Source organism: Stenella coeruleoalba (genome assembly GCF_951394435.1).
Source record: "Stenella coeruleoalba genome assembly, chromosome: 15".
Taxonomy (NCBI): Eukaryota; Metazoa; Chordata; class Mammalia; order Artiodactyla; family Delphinidae; genus Stenella; species Stenella coeruleoalba.
The window spans coordinates 28,973,799-28,996,728 of NC_137161.1; the positions used below are offsets into that span (position 1 = coordinate 28,973,799).

General features: G+C 45.6%; 1 protein-coding gene across 1 annotated transcript in view; it reads left to right on the forward strand.

Annotated features, from left to right (window-relative positions):
- TMC2 (transmembrane channel like 2) overlaps window positions 1-22,930 on the forward strand; it is a gene marked incomplete at its 5' end in the record, with an annotated part of 81,093 nt that overhangs the window by 14,219 nt on the left and 43,944 nt on the right. The window contains 3 exons of the mRNA XM_079945434.1: window positions 5,985-6,303; window positions 9,311-9,463; window positions 18,968-19,058. Of these exons, the coding sequence (XP_079801560.1) occupies window positions 5,985-6,303; window positions 9,311-9,463; window positions 18,968-19,058 (563 nt within the window). The remainder of the gene's footprint in view (window positions 1-5,984; window positions 6,304-9,310; window positions 9,464-18,967; window positions 19,059-22,930) is intronic.

A 22,930-nucleotide genomic window follows, 5' to 3' on the forward strand; every position in this document is an offset into this window, starting at 1 on the left:
TTGTTTTTTGTTTTCCTTTCAGCACTTTAAAATATTCCACTTCACTCTCTTCTTGCTTGTGTGGTTTTTGAAGAGGAATCATATAATTCTTATCCTTGTTTCTCTAGAGGTAAAATGAGTTTTTTTCTTCCCCCTTCTGGCTTCTTTCAAGATTTTTTCTCTGTCTTTGATTCTTTGTAATTTTAATACAATATACTAGGTGGAGATTTTTTGACATTTGTCCTTGTTGGTGTTCTCTGAGCTTCCTGGATCTGTGGTTTGGTGGCTGTCATTGATTTTAGACAATTTTCAACCATTATTACTTCAAATATTTCTTCTATTCCTTTCTCTCTTTCTTCTCCTTCTGGTATCCCCATTACTCTATGTTACACATTTTGTAATTGTCTCACAGTTCTTTGGATGTTTTGTTCTATCTTTTTATCCTTTTTTTTATTTGCTTTTCAGTTTGGGAAGTTTCTATTGACATATCTTCCACTCTACTGATTCTTTACTTGACTATGATCAGTCTACTAATGAGCCCGTCAAAGGCATTCTTCATTTCTGTTACAGTGTTTTTGGTTTCTATCATTTCCTTTCAATTCTTCTCTAGAGTTTCAATCTCTCTGCTTACACTACCCATCTATTTTTGTATGTTGTCCACCTTTTCCATTAGATCTGTTAGCATATTAATCATAGTTATTTTAAATTCTTGGTCTGATAATTCCAGAACCTCTGCCATATCCAAGTCTGGTTCTGATGTTTGCTCTGTCTCTTCAAACTGTGTTTTTTATCTCTTAGTATGCCTTGTAATTGTTTGCTGAGAGAAACATGATGTACTGGGTTAACAGAACTGAGGTAAATAGGCCTTTAGTATGTTGTTTTATGTTTGTCTGGCTGTTAGGCCATGTTCATTGTTCACTGTAGCTGTAGGTGTCAGAGGACTCAATTTCCTTTAGTGTCCTTGTTCTTGTCTCTCCTGTTGTTTTGAGTTTCCCTAGGAACTCCTTTTTTTTTTTTTTTTTTTGAGTCTGAGCCTTGCAGTTTTTTCTGTTGTCATCCCCTGTCATTATACTGGAGTCTTGTTTATGTGGTGGTGAAGTATGGGGCAAGGGAAATGCTATAATCCTATGACTAGATTTCAATCTTTAGTGAGCCTGTGCCTTTAGGCTGTGACCTTCACAAGAGCTTCTCAGCCTTCTCCCCCCAGCCTTTGGTGACACAAGAAGTCTAAAGGTGGCTGGAGTGGGGGTATTTCCATTCCTCCAGGTCAATAAAGCTGGTAAACTCTGGTCAGTTAGGCTCACTCTGGTAAAATAATTTCCCTGGAGCATAGGTGTAAAGGAAACACTCTGTTTTTTTTCTTTCCCACATAGGGAAAAACCCAATTCTTCCCTACTGTGAGTTTCTTCCCTACTGTGAGTTTCTTCCCTATGTGTCTCCTTTACTACTCACACAGAACACTTCACTTCTGATATTTCTTGCCACCAAATGTATGGAAGTTTTCCCTTACAACAGTGTGACACTAGCTGGGTGTCCCACAGTATAAGTCAATTCTGACACTACTTACTCAGACCCCACAGGCTTATTTCCCCAAGATTGAAACCTACCCCCAGTTCAGATACCAATCACAAGCCCAGGTCCTTCTGACCAACCAGCTATAGATCCAAGGTCCCAAGGACCCCCTCCTTGGGTTCAATTAATTTGCTAGAGTGGCTCACAGAACTCAGAGAAATATTTATTTACATTTACCAGTTTATTAAAGGATATAATAAAGGATACAGAGTAATAGCAGATGAAGAGATACATGAGGGAAGGTCTGGGAGTTGGAGTGTGTCACCCTCCCAGTATGTGGATGTGTTTACCCAACAAGAAGCTCTCCCAACCCACTGTTATTGGGATTTTATAGAGACTTCCTCACATAGGCATCATCAATTCTTAACTTCATTTCTAGCCCCTCTCCCCCATCTTGAGGTTGGGGGTGGGGCAGGGCTGACAATTGCAAGCTTCTAATCATGGGTTGGTCTTTCTGGTGACCAGTCCCCATCCAGCCATTCAGGAGCCCATCAGAATCACCTCATTAGAAGAATAGATGTTCCTAGTGCTCTTAGGATTTTACAAAGATTTTAGGACCTCTGTGCCTGGAACTGGGGACACAGACCAATAGATATTTCTATTATCTCACAGCAGGCCTTTGTTAAAGAGAACAGGACAATCTGGGTTACTTTTCATATTTTAAAATGAGTACTTTCCCCTCCCCCTGCTGGAAGCACCATGCATTTTCCTCCAGTCTTCACAGTGAGAACCTGCTAGTGCTCCCAGGAGGTAAAATTCACGAAAGTGTGCCCCCTCCTCCAAAGACTGGGCCCCATAGTTTTTAACTCTCAAGCTAGCACACAATAAGCCTCCAGCATTTCATCAATTACAGTTTGTATTCCTATCAGTAATAGCCATGCTTTTTATCTTCTATATTCTGATCCTTTGGCACCTTGAGGCTTTGTTGACCCTGGAAGGACAGCCCTCCCAGTTTTAGCTAATTCTTAGAGATAGCAAACAACTCATCTGCAAGCTTTCCTTTCGTATGCAAACCAACCAACCCAGGTTTATAACCTCAATCTTTATCAAGCTCATACTCTGGGCCTCTATCCACCTGCCCTATTCACCCCAGGGCCTGGTATCAGAACAACTAGGGAATGCCCCTATGCTCCAGGGCCCACTGAAATTATTCAAATTAGCCAATCCTAAACCTGCTTACCCTGCCTCACCCCTTCCTTTCCTTAGAAACCATAATAAAGGCTCATGCCCACATTTTTCCTCTCTGCCTTGCTACTGACTGAACATTGTGCTTCCTCATGTGGCCCTATGTGACACGGTGTTGCTTGGGATCTGTAAGTCCAAAAACCTCTTCCTCCATGACAGTCATTTCCATGTCTGAGTATCTTACCATACCTAATTAAAGTAAGTCCTGAATACTCTCCCTTTAAGCACTATAAGCACTGGCTCCCATGGAGGGCTTCTGCTCAAGGTAAGCTATGATTCTCTGCCTCTCCAGTTTGCGGACAGTAGCTTGCCCTACAAACTCAATTTTCTGATGGATCTAAAAAGAATTGTTTTTCAGTTTGTTCAGCTTTTTTCTTGTTAGTAGGATGGAGCTCTTTACACATTGGAGTGAAACCCAGAAGTCCAATCATTTCATTTTTTACCTATTTTCTCTATCTTCTTAGCCAAGGCAGAACAATTCTTTTTCCAGTATCCTTTATGATTACAGTTTCTTGAAGTATCTTTATCAAGAAACTCCCTCCATTGGGGTTTGAATACTGAATGGGGCCTTTATAAAAGCACAAAACTGACCATGTCACCTCTGCGTAAAACTTTTCTGGCATCCTTCCTACCCACTCACTACCTAACCCTGCCCTGTACCCACTCGCTGCACACACATACTCTATTTTCACTCTAGGTCTTAGCTTAGAAGTTTCTTCCTCCAGAATATCTTCCTCAGGTCTGGGTGAAGCCCACCACTGTGCTTCTTGGATTCTACCAGTATCCTAGTTTGAGATCCAAGAGGAGAACTCTGGATAGTTTATCTTTGAACCACAGAGCAAATTCTGTTTGCTAAACCCAGCATGCTCCCCTTACATCACACTTGTATAGATATTATCTCAGTTGGATTTACCTACCACACTTTGAGATAGATGCCTATAGATAAATCAGGTCCCCTGGAAGCAGAGCCTGAGATGGGGATTCTTGTGCATGTGATTTATTGAGAGCAGCTCTCAGGAGACAAGGAGTAAGGGAATCAGGACAGATCAAGGGAAAGAGCTGAGCAAAGCTGTGTGTTCAGCTGGGGTCTAGCCTCTGCCTGATCCCACAGGGAGCTCTGGAGAGTGAATGAACCACAGACTTGCTCTGCCTGGAGGCCAGAGGACTGGACTTTTTATACCCCATATCAGTTAGCAATTGGCTGTCAGCTGACTTGAGGAGAGGGGAGGGGTGTAAACTCCCAGACATTTCCCAAGATGGTTTCCATCAACCACGGGTCCCTTGGGAAGGGAGAAGCTGTGAACGGTAAGAGCCAACATGCATAGCAGCTAAGGGACAATGCCACGGCCAGACAATGGAGATCTGGGTAGGCCACCCACAGCACACCCACGAGAAAACTGACTCAGAGAGAACAAGAAACCTGCCCAGTGTTACCGGGGTAATAACCAGCAGAACAAGGTTTCAGGCCCACATATCCAGACTCTGAATCCCCAGCTTACTCTACCCAAATCCACCAGCGACCAGCTTTGGTTGCTGTTTCACGGGGTGGCTTGCTTCTCAGAATGTAAAGCTCAAGGGTCAGGGAGCAGCGAGGAAAACTCTCTGTGGCTGCTACATTGCATGCACAACCTTGAGAGGCTGGAAAAGGGGTGGACAGAGGCAAGAATTTGACAACCTGGGACTCCTTGTCCTGGACTCCATCACTGATGGGACTGTTGCTGGGGATGTTGGGTGATGAAACTCCACTCTGCCCTGCCCTGCCCAAAGTTGGGGCTCTCACAGCTCTGTTGGGAAAATCTGCCTAGTGGTGGCAGAAAAGCCTGGATGGGGAGCCACTGTGAAAAGTGAGAACCTGTGCTCTGCAGACAGATCAGGTTCCAGGTGATGCCCACTTAGAGCACAAAAATGGCAAGGCAGGCTGGAGGTGGGAGGGAAGGAGGAGGGCCTTTGCTGAGTACCTCTCATGAGTCAGACCCTTTATTCCTGTTTTAAATTAACCTAACTATTCCTGTTTTAACCTAACCTAACTATGTAGTGGCTACTAGAGCCGTTTTACAGGTGAGGAACCTGAGGTGCAGAAAAGTTAAGTAATTTATCTGTGGTCACAGAGGTAAGTAAATGATAGAACTGATATTTTCGGGCAGACTGGCCTAGCTCCAAACCTGTGTTCTTTATACAAGTAAAAAGATCTTGACCAGGCTTCCCTGATGGCTCAGTGGTTGAGAGTCCACCTGCCGATGCAGGGGACACGGGTTCGTGCCCTGGTCCGGGAGGATCCCACATGCTGTGGAGCGGCTGGGTCCGTGAGCCATGGCCGCTGAGCCTGCGCGTCCGGAGCCTGTGCTCCACAACGGGAGAGCCCACAGCAGTGAGAGGCCCGCATACGCAAAAAAAAAAAAGATCTTATTTCCGGATAAGAATATCAGGGTAATGACTTCCGTTCTCAGAAGTCAGTCATTGTGTCATGTTCATTACCAAGCTGATGGAGTAGTAACATTCCCATGTTAGAGATGAGCTGAGACTCAGAGAGGTTAAGTGACTGGCTCAAAGACACCCTGCTAGTAAGTGGTGGAGAGGTTGCTTATTAATACCAGAACCTCATTACAATTTTTCCTGCATTTAATGTGTAACTGCCCAGCTGGGATAGCTGTGCTTACACTAGGCGTTGGGCAAGCTGTTGGGGAAAGTTCACACTTGAGAGTAGATTCTGTTCAGCCAGGCCATTTGCCAGTGCTATAAAGTCATGGTTTAAAATAACAGCAACAACGTGGGAGCAGCGTTGAGACACAGGATCGGAACCGACTCCGCTGCTCTCACCACCACCACCACCCCCCGTCCCTTCCCTCATGCCAGGTGGGGCACATGAGGGGACAGCCCTTGGAGAACGGAGCCAGCAGGCCCTCCGCGTCTCAGTCTTCCAGCCTTACCAAACAGAGGCTTACGCTTGGCCTTGGCCCTGGGCGTCAGGAGAGGACTGAGCTCTGACCCAAGGGACTGCACCCCCAAGCAGAGAAAGGCATGTGTCTGGGTCTCTAGCTGAGGTTTAGGTGAGAGTGTGGGAGTGCCAGCCGGTCAGAGGAGGGAGACATTAGCTCTCAGCCGAGACCAGAGGCTCTGTCTGAAAGAGGTGGCTTTTGGAACCAATAAGGTCCAGGAAGCATCTTGTACATCTGATTTCTCACAGCTGGGGACACTTTCCTGGGGTCGAGGCCCGTGAGGCCAGAACTGTTCATTCCCTGCCCCTGCAGGTGACAGGTCCGGGAGGAGACCCTCGAGGAAGCGGACTCACAAAGCCGAGAACGCGCCAGGCAGGCGCCGAGCCCCGCCTGGACAGAAGGAGCGGGCCGGGGGCAGCCCGGGGTCGGGGTCTCCCCGGAGGAAGCAGGCAGAGCGCAGGGGACGCAGAGAGCAGCTGGGGGAACCGGAGCGAGGCTCGGCAGAGAAGACCTGCGGAGGAAGGAGGAAGAGGGACGGGAGAGCTTCCCTCAGGGAGCACCGAGCACCTCCAAAGAAGGAAAAGGAGGTGCCGAGGAAGGAGGAGATGTGGAAGCAGCTGAAGAAACACAGGTGTGTTGTGACCGGGCTTCAGGCGCGCTTCAGTCCGCGCTCTCCCTCTCCTTCCAGCCCTGCTTCCTCCCTTGATAAGGGTCAGGTGTCGTCTTCCCCCCTCATTCTCTCCTATAAACGGGTGGCCCCTGCTCTCTTTTCTTAGTCCCTGCCTGTGCCCCTGCCAAGCTCTTCGCGGTTGGGGGCGGAACCGGGATGAGGGTCACAGCCATCCCAGGTTGAGGGGCCACCGCACACTCTCGACTCAAAGCCCTCCTGGAGCACAGGTGCAAGTGGAGCTCTGAGTGGGGAGGTGATATGGCAGCAGGGTGAGAAAAGATCCCAATTCTCAATTTCAGCTGGTGACTCACCACGGCTCTTGATGAGGAGCTGAGAGAAATTAACAAAATTGGATTTAGGAGTCATTCCAGGGCTTAAGCACACCATTTCCTAAGGTGACCTGTGTCCTCTTCTGTGAAATGTGGCTTTGATCTAGAACTTCAAAAGTTCTACCAGCTCTGAAATTCTAGGATTTGGGGGTTTGGTTTACTTGCTGTGTTTCCTTTGTTCCATTAGCATCTGCATACGGGGGTTAGTGGATAGAGCCAGTTTATGGAATCAGCAAGTTGGGATTTTAGTTTCATTTTTCGCTACCAATTTTGATGGGACATCTCCCTCTCTTTGCCTCCTTCTTCCACTTTACTTTGCATCATTTCTCAGGATGTTTTAAGAATCCCCATTGATAATGGGCTGGGAGGCTTTGGAAACAGAGATACCAGGACTATGGCAAAGAGCTGATGCTCCTTCCAATGGTTTCTAATAAACCTTCCTTGCCCACACCCTCACTCAGGTGTTCCACTGTACATCTCCAACTTTACAGAGGAAATTAAGGCCCACAACAAGGGCCACTGATTTCTTCTGTCACCCCTGCCAGCCATCCCTGGCTCAGTTAGGGCTTTTGTCTACTGTCTGGTTGTCCGTAGACCTGAGCTAACAGGGTAAAGGGTGCATGGTGTCCTTAGCAACTTAGAGAGAACTTGAATGCATCATTGATGGGCCCCAGAGTGTCCGGAACTTTAGAAGGAGGCGGTCTGGGTGGCAGATGCAAAGTAAGGGATGCAGACAAGGACCCATTTGTGCCATTTTCAGCTGAGTGCCATGGCAGGGCATAGAGAGATGAAAAATATCCAGTCCTGTTGCTCAGAAACTGACAGTCTAGCAGGGGAGGTAGGACATGGGCATCAGCTATCACAACACAAAGCAGAAGGCAATATGTATGCAAGAAAGGATTTGATTAAGAGCATGTTGCTGGGAGGCTGTGGTTCCTCCATGAGGAAGGTAAATATTTCGTTAAGACTTTAAAGCCCGGGTGGAATTTGAACAAGCAATGACTGAATGTCTCACCCCCCTACCACCACCCAAACTGAGGGAACAACTTATGCAAAGACTCAAAGGCAGATATCCTGGGGGGCAGGGGGGGGTGAGATAAGGCAAAATGTCCCTGTGCTCTAGGCTTTCCAGCATTTAAGAGCTAGGGTCCCCCCCTTCTCCACCTTATTCCTGTGACCTCTCCTTGCTCCTTAGGAGTTGATCAGAAGCTAAACTCACAGAGGCAAACTGGTCTCTAAAACCTGTGGTAACCCAAGCCCACATCCTGATATTTCCGTTTATCAAACGTGCTAAAAAGGCTGCACAGGCAGAACACTTCTCCAGCCCCTCCCTCACCCCCTGTCAGCTGCTGCCATCTCAGCTGAGAGTCACTGTTTTTATGAGTGAAGGAGGCTGTGAGTAGCACAGACAAGAACTTGGATTTTGTGGCAGATGAGCACACAGTCTTGTCTGTGAGCTGGTGAGGGTCATCACACCCTCCAGCTGGAAGGCCTCTGCAGTTGTGCTGTCCCATACAATAGCCACTAGCCACATGCTAGGCATTTGAAATGTGGCTGGTGTGACTGAGGAACTGAATTTTTAATTCAATTTAATTTTAATCTGATGTTAATACCACTGAGTTAAAAAATTTACTGAACTTGGACAAACAGATGTAGTTTTGTTTTTTGTGGGTTTTTTTGCGGTACGCGGGGCTCTCACTGTTGTGGACTCTCCCGTTGCGGAGCACAGGCTCCGGACGCGCAGGCTCAGCGGCCATGGCTCACGGGCCCAGCCGCTCCGCGGCATGTGGGATCTTCCTGGACCGAGGCACGAACCCGTGTCCCCTGCATCGGCAGGTGGACTCTCAATCACTGCGCCACCAGGGAAGCCCCAGATGTAGTTTTGAAGTTGATTTAACTTTGAAGCCAAAGCATTTCTTCTGGAAAAAAAAAAAAAAAAAAAGACAAACTAATTTTGTCAGTGCAGATGTGAACATCAAAGGAAAATGATATTATGTTACTTTATTCATTTACAAGGAAACTTTTAAGTATGTCTAAAAATTTGGATATGTAAATCTACTTTTTCAACTAAATTTTATGAAATCCAAGTACAGATTAAATATGTTCAATGAAAATTTTGTGCCTGAATTGACATCCGTGGTGAGTACAAGATGAACCCTGGGTTTTGAAGACAGTACAAAAAGAATGTAAAATGTCTCATTAATAATTTTTACACCGATTACATTACTGTAATTATAAATTATAAATTTTTCATATACTGGGTTAAATGAAAAGTATTATTAAAATTAATATGTCCATGTCCGTTTATCATATTAATATAGCTACTAGAAAACTTAACGTTACGATACATGGTTCACATTATATTCCCATTGGGCAGCCCTGCACGAGCGAGGTTGTGCAGCGTGGGGGGGACTCAGGGGCATGGAGCTTGAGGAGGCAGCCCGCGACGGGCCCTGGGCTCCAGGAGGAGAAGTGGCCTCCTCTGCCAGGTGGGGAGAGTCGCGGAGGGCTCTGAGCGGGGCAGGCCTGTGTGGGCGGGAGGTGGGGGCATCTTGTGTGGGCCCCTCACATCCCACAGTGCCCCTGAGGACCCCGGCCTCCTCCTCACTCCCCTCTGCTCCACCCCGCCTCTGCTCCAGGTCATCCTCCTTGGCCTCCAGCACCTCCGGTGGGGAGTCTCTGTCTGAGGAGGAACTGGCCCGGATTCTGGAGCAGGTGGAAGACAAGAAGAAGCTCATCGCCACCATGCGGACCAAGCCCTGGCCCATGGCGAGGAAGCTGGCGGGGCTCAGGTGAGCAGTGGTGGTCGACCAGGGCCCTCCCCGTCCAGAAGGCTCAGCTCCTCTGATGGGCGCAGGAGTCCCTTCCTCCTCTCCACTCCAAGGGGGCTCAACAAGAAGGGGGGTTCACCCTCCCACCCTGCTTTGGTCATGTCATCCCCAGCACTCAACTGGCCATCGGGCCCTGCTGTTGGCCAGCACCGAGCAGGGCCTGGCGGAAGCCAAGGAGGATCGTGGCCCTCCGGCTACGCACCCCCCTCCACTGTCAGGTCACCTCTCTGTCCCGTGCCCCATCTGGTGGCTTCCGCACCTCCCTCACAACCAAAAAGACACGCCTTCCTTGGGGGTGGGGGGGACTTTCCATGACCCCCATCTCAACAAGTTCAGACCTCTTTTGTGTTCCCTAAGCACTAGAATCTCTCCCCGTGTCACACACTCACCCTTACAGTGTGGAGAGCAGGCGGAGGGGCTGTCTTAGCTACACTTGTGTCCAAATGCCTAACACAGGGCCAAGCTTGCAGTGAGGTTCCATGAATATTGCGTGGCCTGGTGCCCACGCCCCTGACTCCTATTTGCAACTCGGCTATTTCCCTGGTTTCCATATGATGAGCCAGCCCACCATGCATTTTATGGCTCTTGACTCTCTGCTGAAGTTTTGAGAGAAGGGCAGGACGTTTTTCCTGAAAAAATCCCATTCAGTGTTACCATCTTCCTCCAAGTCCCACCTCGGTCTTTCTGCCACAAGACTGGAATGACTCCCTCCTTCCCTCTGTGTAAGAAGCCATTTTCCCTGGTTCCTCTCACACCTGATTTTCCTCATTGCTCAAGTCAAATGCCTCACCCCTTATCACATAGAACAGGTTGGCAGACATTTTTTTTTTTTTTTTTTTTTTTTTTTTGCTGTACGCAGGCCTCTCACTGTTGTGGCCTCTCCCGTTGTGGAGCACAGGCTCCGGACGTGCAGGCTCAGCGGCCATGGCTCACGGGCCCAGCCGCTCCGCGGCATGTGGGATCTTCCCAGACTGGGGCACGAACCCGTGTCCCCTGCATCGGCAGGCGGACTCTCAACCACTGCACCACCAGGGAAGCCCTAGCAGACATATTTTGACGTTCAGCCTCACTGTGTCTCGGAGGCACAGCAAAGATGCTGGCTGTGCAAACCCTGACTAGGAAGGAGCCTGGTAAACAGAGCTTACTCCACTGTTTTGCAAATTATTACGTTGTCTACAACTCAGCTGCAGGAAGAAATGCCTCCCTGCGGTGCCTCCAGGCCAGTGCTGACCAACAGAACTTTCTGGGATGATGGAAATGTTCTAAATCTGCGCTAATAGAGTAGCCTTCAGTCACATGAAACTAGTGAGCGCTTGAAAAGTAGTCAGTGCAATTGAGAAACTGAATTTCTGTTTTATTTTAATTTATTTAAATTTAAGTCATCACAGGTGAATGGTGGCGACAGTTTGGGCAGTAGCTACAGCTTCATGCAGCAGGTTGTCTGCCTTCCCACCTCCCTTTTTCTGAGTCTCTTCTCCCTGCTCCCCCAGAGCCGAGTTCTTCCTCCTTCCATCTGTCAGTCTAACAGAACCTCACTCCAACTCAGGTGTCACCAGAACACATCTTTTATTAACAGTGGAAAAAGAGCAATGTTGATGCTTGTGGAAATGAGATCTCCAGCTGGCTGGAAGTCTCAGGGACCATGAAAATCCCTGAGGGCCATTCAGCTGCCCTGAGGAGAAGTCTGCATCTCCTCCAGGCCTGGGGGCAGAGTTCCTGCTCTTGGTGGGGGTGGGAAGTGGCTAAGGCCCTAGAAGCTGAAAAGACTTGTCTCTCCCACTGGAGCAGGTCTCCCCTCCTTCTCCCTCTTGCAAGACTCCTTATCCCAGGCTCAGGCTCTCCAGCCTCTGGGTCTCAGCTCCATTGGTGCCTCTGCCCTCCCACCTGGCTAGTTCCCACACTCTGAGACTCAGGCCAGGTGTCCCCTCTGCAGGGAAGTCCCCATTGCCCCTCCCTGCATTCAGGCTGAGTTAGTTACGGCCTCTCTGACCCCTAAGGCCCTCACTTGACTGGATGCTCTTGTTTGCAGAGCTGTTTTTTATTAATCTTTTAATATTCTTTTTTTTAATATATATTGCCAACATTTGCTGGGTGCTCCCTATGTGCCAGGCACTGTTCTGAGCGCTGGGTGTGTAACAATTCATTTAATCTTCATAATCACCCTTTGATGTAAGTACCATTATTATTGCCCCCATTTTACTGACGAGCAAACTGAGACACAGAGCAATCTAGTAATTTGTCCAAGGCTAAACAGTGAGTTTAGTGGTCTGGCCAGAATTTGAACTCAGGAATTCTGCCTCCAGAACTTGCACTCTTAAATTGTAACTGCTTCTCTAGGATTACTAGACATTCTAGAATACACCCCTTTGCCTCCTGTATGATTTCCTCTTCTGGCAGTAAAGTCTTCAATTGCAGATCTGCAGATAACATGTCCAGACTACATCTTTTTTTAGAAGCAATGGTGTGGGGACCCCAATCTCTGGCCCACTCAGGCAGCTGGCATAGTTGTTGTAGACAATCGAAGAAGGATGGCAAGGCATAAAGAGCAACAGCAGTGAATTGGGGCAAGCCTGCCTTCACACCTCTACCATATCTGTGTGGTTTGACTGGCTATTCAATCCCCTCAGGCTGGATTCCTTCCCTTAACCTCTCTGAGCCTCACAGCTGGCTTTTGTAAAGTAGGAATAATAATATCTACCTGCAGAGTTGTTCTGACAAATAAAAAATATTTAAGTACCCAGCATATAATATGCAATTAATAGATAGTAATTATTGCTATTAAAGCTTGAACATCTTGTTCCAGACACTGTGCTGAACCCTGAGAGATGAGGATGGGGAACAAAGATGAATCAAAGAAGACATTATTAACGCACATCATTAATAATGACACGAGGCAGGCTGTGATGTTGGCAAAAGAGTTTCTAGTGCTCATGAGTCAGGGATGTTTGCTTTAATCATAGAATTAATCAGGTATGTCACTCAGCTTTGTCAGAAACCTAATGTGTTAGAAAATTACCCAAAGTGAGATCTGAAGAATTCCACTTCTAGGAAGATGGAGTAGATATACTTCTCCATAGTCTTCCCACTAAGTACAACTGAAACCATGGATATTATGTGTAAAGCAAACATAAGAGACTCAGAAAGGTGGAGAGAAGAAAGGCAGACTGGCTAAGGACCTCAGGGTCAAATGAATGACAGAGCATTGAGTTCCAATTTTCCTTTTTGCCTGTATATCCAGACTGGATATTGGAGAAGCTGGCTGCCCCCAAACACTGACAGTCACACACAAAAGCACCTCAAGAAAAGTCTGCTGTCTCCAGCCAAAGGACCAGAAAAGGGACAGCCTGGCAAGACAGAAGACTTGTAAACAATAACAAACCTACTCCAGCCAAACATCATAAACAAATGAGCAGCTGTAGCCCCAGCCCTGGCAGCAAAAGCCAAGTGGAGAAGCCTACATTTCCTCCCTTGCCAGGCTGTAACATGGTGCCCCTAACACCCCCATCAAATGTCAGAGAAGGCCAAGTGAGGAGCAGGGACTCTCATCCCCACTGGGCAGTGTAATGAGCCCTCCCTCTCCCTGGGGTGTCAGTGGAGACTACATGGGGAGTCTGAAATTTCACCACCACCTGGAAGTAACAAGGCATCTCTTCAAGCCAGGAGGATATGAGTGGAAGGCTTGTGGGAGCCTGAACTCCCATCCCTGCTCAGCAGTAACAAGGAGCTCCAGCCCAGCCCCAGGTATAAAAGGAGGCCAAGTGAATAATCTGGACTTCCACCTAGAAGTAAGCAGGCAGCATCCCCCTTCACCTACTGGAGCAGTGTCAGAGGAGGCCTGCTAAAACACAAGATTTAAATAAGATCCAGAGTCTCATAACATAGTATCTCAAATTCCAGGCTTCAGTTGAAAACTCAGTCATCATACCAAGTACGAGGAAGATCTCAAACTTGAGTGATAAAAGGTAATCAACAGATGCTAACATCAAGAGGACATATATGTTAGAATTATCTGACAAAGATTTTAAAGAAACCATCATAAAAATGTTTCAGTGAGCAATTATGAACACATGAAACAAATGAAGAAATAGAAAGTCTCAGAAAATGAATAGAGGATATAAAGAAGAACAAGTGGAAATTTTAGAAGTGGAAAATATAGTAACTAAAGTTTTTTAAAACTCAATGAATGGGCTCAACAGCAGAATGGAGAGAACTGAGTAGAGAATCAGTGAAAGTGAAGGTAGAACAAGACAAATCAACCTGAACAATAGAGAGAAAATGGTCTGGGGAAAAAAGTGAACAGAGCCTCAGGGACATGTAGGATTATTATAAATGATCTAACATTAGTGTCTCCTCCAAATCCCTAGATGATGAAAGAAGAAAATAGAGTCTCAAAAGAAGAGAAAGAGGGTGGAACTGAAAAAGTCTTCAAAGATATAATGACTGAAAATTTCTCAAATTTGGCAAAACTTACAGATTCAAGAAGCTAAACAAAACCCCAAGAAGATAAATCCAGAGTAATCCATGCCAATACACATCATGGTCAAACTTCTGAACACTTATAAGAGTCAGAGAGAAACAATGCATTACTATAAAGGACAAACAATTAGAATGACAGCAAATTTCTCATCAGAAACTATAGAGGACAGAGGAGGTGACATAAAGATTCTTCAAGTGCTAAATGAAAAGAATTGTCGGGGCTTCCCTGGTGGCGCAGTGGTTGAGAGTCTGCCTGCCGATGCAGGGGACACGGGTTCGTGCCCCAGTCCGGGAAGATCCCACATGCTGCAGAGCAGCTGGGACTGTGAGCCATGGCCGCTGAGCCTGCGCGTCCGGAGCCTGTGCTCCGCAATGGAGAGGCCACAACAGTGAGAGGCCCGCGTACCGCAAAACAAAAACAAAACAAAACAAAGAATAAAGGAGAAATCAAGACATTCTGAGATGAAGGAAAACTAAAAGAACATGTCACCAGCAGACCTACCATAAAGTATAACTACAGGAAGTTCTCTAAACATAAAGGAAATGGTAAAAGAAGGAATCTTGGAACATCAGGAAGGAAGAACATGGTGAGAGCAAAAATCTTGGAAAATACCATGGATTTTCCTTCTCCTCTTGATTTTTAAAATTATGTTTGACAGTTGAAGTAAAAATTAAAACACCACCTAGGGCTCCCCTGGTGGCGTAGTGGTTGAGAGTCCGCCTGCCAATTCAGGGGACACGGGTTCGTGCCCTGGTCCGGGAAGATCCCACATGCCGCGAGCGGCTGGGCCCGTGAGCCATGGCCGCTGAGTCTGCGCGCCCGGAGCCTGTGCTCCGCGACGGGAGAGGCCACAACAGTGAGAAGCCCACGTAACGCAAAAAAAAAAAAAGATAGCAGGAGAAACTATGTAAATACCAGACAAAGTCAATTTCAGAATAAAGAAAATTACCAAGGACATAGAGGGACACTACATAATGATAAAAGGGTCAATCCACCAAGCAAACAGGACAATCCTAAATGTATATGCACCAAAGAGATCAGTGGTTTGGATTCTACAGAGTATTAATTTTCCAGTGCTACATAATAAATTACCCCAAAACTTAGTAGTTTAAAACAATAATAAACATTTATTATCTCCTGTTGGTCAGTAATTCAGGAGCAGCTTAGCTGGTCAGTTATGACTTGGAGTCTCTCATAAGGTTGAGTCAAGGTGTTGGTCAGGGCTTCAGGCTTCAGACGGCTGGGGCTGGTGAATCCACTTCCAAGGTTACTCACACAAATGGATGGCAAGTTGGTTCTGTTTGTTAGTAAGGACCTCAGTTTCTCTCCATACAGGCCTCTCCACAGGCTGCTTCACTGTCCTCATAACATGGCAGCCGGCTTCCCACTGAAGAGGGGGATTTCAAGGGGGAAGTCACAATACCTTTTACGTCCTAGTCTCAGAAGTCATAAACTGTCACTTCTACCACCTTCTATTCATTGGAAGCACATCACTAAGTCTGCCCTGCATTCAACCGCTTGGCTTGTGGGATCTTAGTTCCCCCACCAGGTATTGAACCCAGGCCCTCAGCAGTGAACACGCAGAGTCCTAACCACTGAACAGCCAGGGAACTCCCCAGTTCTACATTTTAAAGGGAGGAATGTCAAATAATTTGCTGACATAGTTTAAAACCACCACATATGGGAAGCCAGGCATGCTTGGTTAAACTCAACTGCCCTTAAATTGATTCAGTGACACCTCTAGAACAGATGCCATCACCTGACTCATCTGAATTTCCACTTAGAGTGAGCTCAGCCTCTGTTTGATCTTTGTCTCCATAACTGAAAAATAAAAACTGCTTAGGGACAAAGGGAGACACCAAACCAACATAGCCCAGATCACCTTCAACCTCTTGACCACCTCCAACCTGTAGCCACCTCCCTTTGGCCACCTGTATTCCCTACCTTTGTCTGGTTGTCTTCTGGATTTCAGGCTGGCTGATACATTCTCCCAACGTTCTGCACGGGACGGCAAAGCTCTGTAAGGATGCCATCAAATGCGGGCTGCCCTGTGTCTATTTATACCTCTGCATCTCAAAATTAAGTGTGATTTTGAATCTGAACTCCTTCACCAGGGGATAGTTTTTGGAAATATGTAGTCTCTGAGAGATGCTTTGGATCAACTTCAGAGTATTCTCATTGTGGAAGGCGGCATTGCTGTGCCCCTTGTCCAGACCCCTGGGGAACAGAAGTCTCCTCACAGCAGCCCCCTGGGCTAGGAAAGAATCCTATCAGCTGCCCACTCCAGGAGCTGCTGTTTCCCCAGAAGGAGAAGGGTGACTGCCTGGTAAATGAAATTGCTGTGCTTACATGGCATGCATCCACACGTTTGAGTCTCATAACATTGTCCCCATTTCTAGATGAGAACTGCCACCCTGAGAGGCACAGAATCCTGCCTGGCTCTCTCTGGCACTAAAGCCACACAATACACTCCTTCTCTCCCAGCAGTAATTGCTGGCCACCCTGACTGTGTCTTCCAAACTGTTATTTGGGCCCTTTTATCGACAAGGAGGGTCTTTCTAGGGCAATGTGAGGGGCTGTTGAAGTGCTGTCTTCTGCTGTGGATGGCTGCCCAGGAGAGCCTTGCCTCAATGGCTTCCTCCTCTCCTGAGTGTTGGAGGGACCTGAGGGGTTGCTAATCACCTGGCAAAAGTGACCTTGAGATCCAGGCCCCTAGAAGTTTCCACAAAGCAAAGGATCTCTCTTCTTTTGCCTTTTTACTTCATTTACCACACACCATCTGGTTTGAGGAAAAGGAGAGATGAGCTTGCAGAAAGTTCCCCATTTGAAAGGAGGGGACAGAAGCACCCTACAGAAGTAAGATTTGCAGAACTGTTAGGGGAATAAAAAAGAAGAAGTAAGATTTTCAGGGAATTAATTCCCTGGCGGTCCAGTGGTTAGGCCTCCACACTTTCACTGCCGAGGGTGCGGGTTCAATCCCTGGTTGGGGAACTAAGGTCCTGCAAGCCATGTGGCACAGCCAAAACAAAAAAAAAGTAAGATGTGCAAAACTGTTGGAGGGGAGGGGAAGAAGTAAGATTTGCAACAGTTGGGAAGTGCAGTGCAAGAGCCAGTATTTCCATAAACCAACTACTATCTCTAGTAAGAAGAACACTGATCACGTATGACATGTTTAAAGGGGTTTGCTGTAAAAATGTTAGTTGTGATTATTTATATACTTTCAGTGGATCCAAAAAAGCTTGCTGTGTCCATCAGAACTGTTAGACCAGTTGTTCTCTTTGCAGTGAATTGTCCTCAGAATTTGCACCCAGCGCTGGGCAGGGCCCTCTGTTCTCCTGAGGGCCCTCTGGGCATCTGGACACAGTCTGGACATTGAGAAGAGAAGCATTTGGTGCCAGGCTCAATGGCGCAGGCATGAGTTGGCCTTTACTTTTGAGAATTTTTATCAGAAGTCTTCAAATCTTACTAGTTATCACATTTAAATTCACAAACCTCAAATGCTTAGGAGTCTCTACCCACTCATAAGATATAGGAAGAGGACAAAAATATGAATTTCATGAAAACATTCTTTGGTGTCTTGGAGTCATTGGTAGTCACAGATAACTCACTGCCAGAATGAGTGCTGCCTAGGGAGAAAACAGGGGCTGACCCCATAAAGGAGTCTTAATCCCATACAATCCAGCTTTTGACCCTGGACTCAGAAGCTAGACAGTTGGCCTCATTAACATTAGGACATCATTGAGACATCCTAATAAAACCAACCTTGGAGTTAACCCCAGGTTAGAATGTAACTTTAACAGGTGTCTACTACCTGCGTTTGCACTTTGGAGGTGGTTTAGGTTGTGTTGCCAGCAGGGGGCGCTGTAACAACAGCAGTCAGACACACAGGACCCAATGTCTTCTTCCACCCACCCTGAGATGGACTTCATTCTTCATCTACTTGTGTGGGTTTATCCAGTGTTTCCTGATAAACTGTTTCTGTGGGGGGATGGATGGGGGAACCCTGATTTGGAGCACTTGCTGAATCCCATAGTCTAAATACTCCCACCATGGCCGATTTCAAGCTACCAACAGTTTAATAATTTGTTGGCCAAGTTCCAGAATATTTAACAATTGGTTCTCAGAAGCCAGCCCTCACCAGCTCCAGCACACCACCCAGAATATTTAACAGACAAACCCATCCATGTGTTTCCCGTGCCGTCTTCCTTGGATGTTCACTCACTCATCCAGCGTTCATTCACTCCACAAATACCTACTGAATGCTGTACTGGTTTTTTTATTGCTGCTCTAACAAATTACTACAAGCTTAATAGTTTAAGACAATACTCATTTATTAGGTCACAATTCTGTTGGTCAGAAGTCCAACTTGGTGTGGCTGGATTCTCTGCTCAGGGTTTCACCAGGTTAAAATCAAGATATCAGTGGGGCTGTGGTTCCCTCCCACCTGGGACTTGAGGTCCTCTTCCAGGTTCCCTGACTTTTGATAGAAATTCATTTTCTTCTCTTGCTTTCCAGTGTGGCATCCTCCAGAGGGGCCCCAGCAACAGAGGGTGGAGAATTCTCTTGCTTCTAATTTCTCTGATTTCCCCTTTTGCTGCATCTCTCTCTGACTCTTCTGCCTTCCTCTTCTTTTTCTAAGGGCTCACATGATTATATTGGGCCCTTCCAGACATCCAAGGTAATCTCCCTGGTTTCAAGTCAGTAATCTTAATTACATCTGCAGAATCCTTTGTGCCATTCACCAAGGGGCAAAGGTCATGAGAGCCAAAATTCTGCCTACTGGTGCCTACCATGTTCCAATCACTATTCTTGGCATTTGGGAAACTTCAGTGGACAAAACAGACAAAATGCCCTGCCTTCGTGGAACTTACATTCTAACTAGGGATATAAAACACTTAAGGCTTTCAGCCACATATACACCCTCATAGTTCAGATTTCTTTGCTTGGGCATTAATTGAATTTCTGCCTTTTTCCCCCCCGCTAACCAGGGAGGCCCAAGAATTTGTGGAGAAGTATGAAGGAGCCTTGGGAAAGGGGAAAGGCAAGCGACTCTACGCCTATAGGATGCTGATGGCTAAGGTGTGTGGTGCAGAGGCGCAAACCTGTGGGGGGACTTGCTCAACTCCTGAATCTGGGTGACCATCACAGTGCCTGCCCAGCTTCACCATTTGTGTCCACCTCCCCCAGAATCCTGAGCGTGAGGTCCAGTCAACCATTCCAATTTATCCAAGAATGGAAACCAACCGTATCCTGTCCATTTCTCTCTACTTATCTGTGAGGGCTTCAGTATACTTGAGACTTGTTTCCTCTCCAGTGAAGAACTAAACTCACAGAATTAATGATGTTGAATCCACTGGGATCTTATTTTCCAAACCCCCAAATCAAGACTTTGATTTGGTGGAGACCCAGAGGGCCATGGTGTAATCAGGGTCATACAGAAGGACAACAGTAGTGTCGACGGGGCATTGGGGGCAGCTCTGGTTTATTGAGTTATGCCGTAAACTGAGCTTCTGATTCAGGCTAGGGTAATGATCTCTAATTGGATATTTAATGTGGAACTTATGGAAGTATTCTTCCTTTACCTACTGATCTGAAAAACTATCATTTTCATCCACTTAATTCTTGTATAGGGCCTTTTTTGGAGCTTTTATTTGAATTCATCCTTTCAGCTATTGATTAATTCTAATGGCTCATAGGGCTTCCTCCTTTTACCTTTCTTTCTCAGAAATGTTTTGGCCAGTCTTGCCTATGTTTCCATATGCATTTTGTTTTGTTTTCTTTGCATTCTTTTTTTCCACATGCATTTTTAAAATCACTTTGCCAAGGTCCAGTATAGCCCATTGAGATTTTGATTGGAAATTTTTTTAAATCCTTGATTTAATTTGGGAAGATTTATCTGTACAATATTTAGTCTTTACATCTAAGAATACCATACATTTCTCGAGCCTTATTTTTACAACCTTCAGCAAAGTTTGTCATTTTCTTCATATAGATCTTTTCCATGTCATATGTTATTTCTACAAAATTTATGTTTTGGTTGCTTTTGTGAATAGAATCATTTTTCCATTTATTTAATAACTAGAGATACCTGGTATGTAGGAAAGCTACGTATTTGAATATTAATTTTTTTTTTTTTTTTGCGTTACGCGGGCCTCTCACTGCTGCGGCCTCTCCCGTTGTGCAGCACAGGCTCCGGACGCGCAGGCTCAGCGGCCATGGCTCACGGGCCCAGCCGCTCCGCGGCATGTGGGATCTTCCCGGACCGGGGCACGAACCCGTGTCCACTGCATCGGCAGGCGGACTCTCAACCACTGTGCCACCAGGGAAGTCCTTGAATATTAATTTTTTAATCTGGTTCCCCTGTTGTGCTCCCTTATTAGTTCTAATCATTTTCATCTGATTGTGTATGTAAAGGTGTTTTTCTTGGGTTCTTCTAAATCATTCCTGTCCTAAAGTGCGGGTTAGCAATCCTAGAATAGTTTCAATTGATGATGGTGATAGTGGGTCTCTTTGCTTTTCCATTACTTTAATGAAAATGGCTCTACTGTTTCACACTAAGTTGATGGGAGTTGTTGCCTTGAAATAGATTTTCTTTCTCCCAATAAGAAATTATCCTTTTATTTCTAGTTTAATGACTTCCATTTTATTGGAAATAGATGTTAGATTTTATTAAATACCTTTCCCTTCTGTTCATACACTTACTTTTATCAGGCACATCTGATTTTTCAAGTATTTTATTTATAATTTTTACATAACTTTTCATAAGATTGATTTGAATTTATGTGTGTACATACGTGCACGTACACTATCTTGGCATATTTTAATATTAGGGCTGCACTTGCTTTATAATATTAAACGAATAGCATCACCTCCTTTTTATGCTGTAAATCAGTTTGTACAGCTCATTCATTTTTTTGGAAATTTGAAAGATGACACCCTTAAAACTGTACGGATCAGGAAGCATTTTATAGAATATCTTGATAATTTTTTAATGTTTTTCCAATTGATGTAGTCAAGTTTTAACTTTTTCTTGGGGCCATTTTGATATTTTATATTCTTCCCCAAATTTGATCATTTCATTAAGATTTTCATATGTATTAACAGAAAGTTGCATATAGGTCGTCCCATAATTTTTGTCATTACATTTTACATATGTTGAGTTTTAATCTCTTTTATTCCTAATTTTGTTTTTTTCTTCCTTTTCAGTTATAGTTGCCTGACAACTATCTATGGGTCGTTTATTAATTTTATCTAAAAACCATTTACCACTTAACAACTGCACACTCAGAACTTTTTTCCCAATTAAGGAATGTGTTCTTCACATATACCTGATAAATGGTCTATTCAATCGTGTTTCTATTCAAACAGTTCTAGCTTCTTTGTTAGCAGAAGGATGGCTGCCAACTCTCCATTCTTTGTATTTACTTTCCTTCATGGTTTTTAATTCTTTGCTTTCTCTCTCTTTGCATTCTCAAAAATTTCTCAGGTTTATTCTCAATATCATTGGATCAATTTTCTTCTGTCTCAAAGTGTAATGTTTATTTTCATTCTATTACTGAACTTTTAGCAACCTTGTAATTAATCCTTCCATACTTCACCTGTAACCTTTTTTTTTTTTCTCCCCTGGCCACGCCATGCAGCTTGCAGGATCTTAGTTCCCCAACCAAATGCAGAGTCTTAACCACTGGACCGCCAGGAATTTCCCCTCCTGTATTCTTTTTTAACTCTCTAAGTGCTAACCTGTACTCTAGAAGCCATATTTTTTGTATCCTACTAAGAATATTGAGCCATCTCTCAAAATTTAATTATGTATCCTGGAGGAAATGCTTTCCAAAAATTTCAAAGAATGGCATCACTTTTTCCTTGTTTTGACGTACTAATTCTCAGGCTTCACTGGTTGTCTTTAGTTATTCAGATCCAGATTTCATCCATGGACAGGATGTGCCTGTGTCTTGTTCGACCACTGTTTGAAATCTGTTTTCCTATATACAGCTGACTAGTAAGATGACATGCACAGCTAGTAACCCAGTCTGAGGACGGCAGCTACCAAATCACACAGCTCTGAGGAAGGGAGTTGGGGGTCTTCTCCCGCCCACGCCCAAGCTCAGTTTTCTGATTCTCTAAACCAATGAAGGAAAGAGCTTCAATGCAGAGCTTCCCCCAGGCCTCTCTCTGCCTCTGCCCCCCGCCCCCAGGCATCATCTTTTCAGGCCAAGATGCCGACAGCCTTGAGGGGCTGTCAGGTGGTTGCCAAGTGATCAACTGGCAGGCTATGTCTCCAGGGGCCTCACTTGACAACATTCATTACTCCATTGGTCCTCTGCCTTGCAAGGCTATATTTTATACTGATTTTATCAGCACCCTGACAGGGGATCTGTCTCTCGGGGGAGGACTCACATTAATAAAGCTTATGAGACTGATATATAAAACCAGATACCAGATTACTAATCTACAAGGAGGAATAACTGGTGCAAGAAATGAAAAACAAATTTTTTTTTTTTTTTGCATTATGCGGGCCTCTCACTGTTGTGGCCTCTCCCATTGCGGAGCACAGACTCTGGACACGCAGGCTCAGTGGCCATGGCTCATGGGCCCAGCCACTCCGCGGCATGTGGGATCTTCCCAGACCGGGGCACGAACCCGTGTCCCCTGCATCGGCAGGCGGACTCTCACCCACTGTGCCACCAGGGAAGCCCAGTGCCTTTTATTTTTGATAGTACAGTTAGTTATATGGGAAACTAAACCATAATCCCAATTCCAATCTATTAATTTGCAATGAAAAAAATTACTGCCATAGAAATCAAAATATTCACAGCCCAGATGATGCGCAAATGCTTTCCTTAGAGACAGACCTAGATAACAAGCCAAATAAGCCAAAGATGGTTTTTGAGCACAGAATCAGAACTAGGGAAGGGAGAGGAAGCAATGGTGTTGGGGTGTCCATGTCCACC